The sequence below is a fragment of the Dipteris shenzhenensis genome, chromosome 28 (genome assembly GCF_047967505.1).
Source record: "Dipteris shenzhenensis isolate YYH24624 ecotype China chromosome 28, Dip_SZ_1.0, whole genome shotgun sequence".
Classification (NCBI taxonomy): Eukaryota; Viridiplantae; Streptophyta; class Polypodiopsida; order Gleicheniales; family Dipteridaceae; genus Dipteris; species Dipteris shenzhenensis.
Window position 1 is genome coordinate 23,090,206 of NC_141623.1, and position 5,615 is coordinate 23,095,820.

Sequence of the window (5,615 nt, forward strand, 5' to 3'; positions counted from 1 at the left end):
GGCTTGTGATACTTCTCCTGGTAGCAACTATTGAAGTCACATGCAATCAATTGGCTCTACCTCAATTTTGGGAACTAATCTAATTTCTTAATAATTGATGAAGCCTGCACTATTCTCCAGTGAAACAATGTACGCATTTAAGATATTTCTTTCAACCTTCCTAGACATTCAGTTTATTCCTTTTAATGACATGGAATAGAGAGAGAACATAGACAATAAACATCTCTTGCTCTCTGAGTCTTTCCCAAGGTTTATTTTATTTCATGACTTATGTGAGCTGGTTTATGCTAGTAAGTTTATTTCCCTTTTTGGAAGGTAATGCATAGAATTTAAAGTTTACTATGCTTTCCATTTATATATTAATATAGCTATGTGCATTATATCTTTTTGAGCATAATACGTACAAATTAAACTTTGTGGTTTCATTTTGTATATTAATATAGCTAAGTGTGTGCATTCTATTCCACAATGGAATTTCCATTGTAGCATCCTCAAAATAAATTGGAAATCAATGCCTTTTGCATGAAATGGCTAAAGTCTAGCAAACCAAAGATATTGGGACAAAATTAAGACATTAAATAGCCTTTACAGGCTAGTACACACACAGTATTAATCAAATTTATTAATTTAGAGAACTTTACAAGTTGCAAGTAGGCCGAGAAATTGTTTCATGACATGTAAGAGTGCAAAAAATATAATATCTTCATTAGTCTTCTAAAATTTTCTTTGCAGGAAAAGTTTACAATGCATGAGTAGGTTATGTTTCGAGACCTTTTAACAAAAATGCTTATTGGGTTGGGTGAAATAATCAGTCCAAATCATTTTCACTCCACATCTTGTGATCGAATGGATCTTCCTTGAGAAGCCCATAGAATTCCTCATTTGATAACTTCAAAAAAGCAAAATTTAGTTACATCGAACCAATTGCGATATTGAAGCTTCCATGACCTTTCACTCATTAAATAACTTAGAAAAAGCAAAAATATAGCTACGTTGAACCTATTGCTATGTTGAAGCTTCCATGACCTTCGCAGTAATCTCCTTATCAAAAGGCAACCCACACTTTGCTTTATCAATTTGGAGCTCAACAATGGACTCAATCTCCGAAGCATCTTCCATTGGCAAGTCCCCTTCCTCAAAGCCAGTGATCTGATGCAAATCAAGGTGATTGACCTCATCATATAGCATGGCTCATTTCCCAACTCCTCTAAAAGAAAATCAAAGACTACTCTTTCCTTTCAAAGCTTGGGGGAGTCGCTATATCTATGATATGTGTTTATGGCCACTCTTTCCCTTCGAAACATGATTCAAATCAAGTGCGGATTCAACACACGGTAAAGGAAGTGGGCATGCTCAAGTTGAAACATTAGGGCAATCAAAAGCAAGGCACTCTTGTGTGATATAGATAAGTTCTTGCCATTCATTATCATGAATTTCTTTTGACTAGGGCCAAAGTAGAATATGTTCCTTTCCCATATTGTAATAGTGCAAAATATTACCATTCCAAAATGAATAAATAAATGGCACTCAATCACAGTGAATTTGTGTTCAATACTATATTTGCTTACAATTGCAAGATCTCTCACTTCAATGAAACGACAAGGGCAAAAAAATGATAAATAAGACACTGAAGAGTTCAAAGCATCCATCTCCTCACACTCTCTTTTAGATTCATCAAAATTCTCTAAACAATAGTCACTTTAAGTAAGATAGGTCTAAAGACTCCATTAGAATTGAAACCACAAGGATATATATATATATATATAAATCCACATGTGAATGTAAAAGCAAGAACTATAAAGGACTTCACCGCATGCACAAGCTAGTGATTCATGAGAACCCAAGAGAAAATAACAATCCTCTTGATTGTAATTACGCTCAACAAGCCTTGGAAAGCATGGTGTTCATGTAAGTCAAGCTATGTGAGGGCTAGTGAGGGGACTCCCAAAAGCAATTTTAATACCACGATGGCATTTTGACTCAACATCTTGAGTGAGTGAAGGAGTGTAAGACTACTGGACAACATAAACAACGAAGAGAGAGAAATAGTGTGAAACTAGGAGAAAGCATAAACAACAAGGGGCACACACATGCCTACAGTACTGCCCCAAGTGGCTGAATAGAACTCGAGTTGATCCGCTTTCAAAGGGTCTTAAAAAGAAACTTTGTAGTAGCTAGAGTTCTACCCCTAATGGGGTAGTGCTAACAAAAAGAGTTTAAGTGAGAATAGAGAAAGCATAAACACCAAAAGCATCTTCTTCAAAGGGTAATACCTATTATAGTAGGTTTAGGATCCCATAAGCTCCTTTAGGGTTTTTCTGTAATTCTTTTGGTAGTATTGTTAACAAAGTATACATCCATGAGCAACTCAACACCCACGTTTAACTTTTATTAAACTAAAGACACTTTGATACTCATAAGGCCTAAAGGGTAGGCTCGGTTATTGCCACGGAATGCATGAAGTGCTGTTTCCTATGGGGTGTGATTTAGAATATAAGAAGACCACCAAAAGGCACAGAGAAAGCTGCCTTTGAAAGATCTTCTACTGTTTTTACAATTATCCTCTACTCTTATCCTCAATCTTAGGAGAAGGTCATGCATTTCGTGTGCAATTCGTTAGGTCCAAATTGAGTGCTCGAGATTTGCGTGGCTTCCTTCACAACATTAGTTTGGGAAGTTCGAACCTGGGTAACGGCTAATTCATAGCAATTCAACCTTGGCAATCCTACTCCCAAAAAGGTTCACCCAAGAAGCTAAAAGATTTTGAAATTGGTTGTCAAGACAAGGAACAAGACAGACAAATTGACCAGAGCTGGAATTACATATTTTCAAAGCAACAGAACAGGCAAAAAACAGAGGCTGGACAACAAAAGATGAGCCAACGGAAGAACAAAATTGCAACGTAACAATTTGCACGAGAGCCACTAGTTAATCATCCTTGTTTGAATTTGAAGCTCAGTATGGCTATTAGAGAAGTATAAAATAGACTTCATACGGAAAGATAGCCCGGAGAGAAATCCAATGGTTTCGCAGAGTGATACTGAACGTCGTTCATCAAAGTTGATCATCTCTTTCTTGCTTCTCCAGCTATCACAGCTATTCCCCAACAAAATATCACTACACCCAACACACCACAAAAGGAAAAAAGAGCACAGATGACCGATTAGGATCCCAATGTTTGCGCAGAGCTCAAGGGGATGCTCAATTCCTGCTCCCCTTCCAAGCTCGTAGCTACAAACATCAGTTCCTGCTCCAAACACCAGTTCCTGCTGTCGGACGGGAATTGACACCTTTCCGTGTCGCTGATATCCGATCACAAAACGAGAAGACTGCAAAATTAGCCCCCTCTTGATCAAAATTGCGACCTCAACCCTGCTTCCCTCAGATCTGGAGACGTTGATTCCACTTCGCTTTCGCTTCGTGCGTCCTAATAATTTATATAACGTCACTTAGTAAGCCTAATTTCAAAGAGGAGATGGGCATGGAGACTATTGCTCCCTTGGGCTACATGCCGGAGACTCTGGGAATAGATTCAGCAGCGTCGGATCGTTTTTCCTTGGTCTTTGGGAGTGCAAGAAGAAGCCCTTTCCTGCGATGGCCAGATCTTCTGTAACTGCCCCACTCTCGATTACGCGAGGAATATTAACGCAAGGATTCTCGGTTGGAGTGTTTTCCTTCGGCGGGAAGGAAACGGTGGTGCTTCCCTGGCTGGTTGTTGGTGTCAATGGAAGACAGATCTTTTCGAAGTCGGAGGCCAAAGGAGTTACTGGGCTAGGCACCAATGGAGGAAGCTCCCTGCAGCTCGTGGTGAGTCTGTCAAGATTCTTCAGCGTTTTTCTTCTCTCGAGAAGCTTAGTAGCTGGTTTTCGAGGACCCAGGTCTGGTGTCCTCGCTCCCGGCCCGATTTCAGCTTTAACACCGTTCTCCTGCTTGCTACATCCACCATCGCCGCCATGTTTATAAACCCGGGCAGGGAGCGTCACCGGCAGTAAATCCTTATCTTTGCTGGAGGCTCCTGTAAGCTGATGAACGACTTCGCGAAAATTGGAGCAATGTGTGTGTACGATAGTTTCTCTCTCCGTGTGAGAGACTGAGATTGCGGTTGCCCTCTGGGACTTCTTGCCTCCAGGGGAGCTAGGCACGCCACTCGCAACTCCCGCCTTCTTCATGGGGGAGGGCTTGAGCGAGACGAACTTCTTGTCCTTCTCCCTGCTGCTGTCCTTGCTGTCACCGCTACTACTGCTATTTTCCGAAAGGGGGGAAGTCCGTTTGACGAGGCCGGAGGGGGGAGGGGAAGGAAGCTCCGGGAAAGCGGGAGGAGGAGCAGGCCAGGAGAGGTGGAGCTGCTGCTGCTGCTGCTGCTGATGGGGATGCGGTCGGGCGAGGGCGAAGGATTTGGAGGAGGAGGGGGAGATGTCAGGGGGAGAGGAGAAGCCGAGGAACTGGAGGACAGCGTAGGTGGTGGGGAGGGAGGAATCGGGGGGGGTGATGGGGACGAAGACGCGAGGGGCAGCAGCAGCCGAAGCAGCAGCAGCAGGGGGAGGGGAAGGATCCATGGGAGGAGGAGGAGGAGGAGGAGGAGGGAAGCATAGGCTATGGCGAAGGAAGAGCTTGAGCAAAGCTCGGCGGCTATGGCGAAGCAGAGCAAGGTGGGCTATGGCGAACTCAACAGAAAAAGCTCGAGCTCCATGGCTATGGCGAGAGCTTGCAAAATGGCCATTCGACAGAAAAATAAGAAGAAGATGAAGACGATGAAGAAGAAGAAGAAGGTGAACCAGAAGAAGAAGAAAGGTCAGCTTACGACCACCGGTTATAGTAGTAGAACCTCCAAAATGACGGGACCCACCTAAATTTAGCAGCCCCCGATGGATTATAGCGGCCGCCGACAGTGTTGAGCGTTTGCTTGCCGCTAGAATTGGCGGCGACCCCGTGTAACCGGGCGACCGGACGGACCGGTCATTAGGGCACGTGTGCCGTTGACTCGTCCTCTGATCCTGTGGTACACAGGGCCGCTTTGCCCGGTCAACACCCGTCACCCCCGGGGACCGTGTGGGGCCCACTCTCCACGTCGGACCTCGCACCTGCAACGCACGCTTACTCTTCTCCACGTCGGACGCACCCTGCCCACACCGTGGCTACGTCAGAGTTCGCACCTGTTCGAAAATCCACCGCAAAATGGGCTCGTCTGATGAGGGACCTTGGCCCTTTTGGGGGTGACCACGTAGGACTTCGCACCTATGCGATAACGGGGCTGACAGGTGGTACACTGTGTCCACGTACGACCTCGCACTTTTGCGAAACTGGGCCCCCGTGTCCATTGCAAAATGAGCCCAGGGCCACCTTGTCCACGAGGGACTTCGCACCTTTGCAAAAATAAAGCGCCCTTGGTGGTACCTTGTCCACGTAGGACTTCGCCCCTTTGCGGTATGTACTATGTAGCTTTTCCGGCTAGGGCTTTGGAAATTGGTACCCTGTTTTAGCCGCACAAAAACAGGACGTTGCCGTGTTCGTTGCCACAAAACTGACAAGGCAATTCACCCTACCGTGCTTCGAAATCATTAGTCGGCCGGTTTTTTTTTCAAAAGCCAGCCATCGCTTTAAAGTTTTTACTAAAT

At 44.5% G+C, this 5,615-nt stretch overlaps 1 protein-coding gene across 1 annotated transcript; it reads right to left on the bottom strand.

Moving 5' to 3' along the window:
• Positions 1-2,948: 2,948 nt before the first annotated feature.
• Positions 2,949-4,762, bottom strand: LOC147883340 (VQ motif-containing protein). Its single transcript, XM_087399665.1, has one exon. The coding sequence runs from the start codon at positions 4,554-4,556 to the stop codon at positions 3,489-3,491; it is 1,068 nt and encodes a 355-aa protein (XP_087255791.1). The 5' UTR covers positions 4,557-4,762; the 3' UTR covers positions 2,949-3,488.
• Between the last annotated feature and the right edge of the window lie 853 nt (positions 4,763-5,615).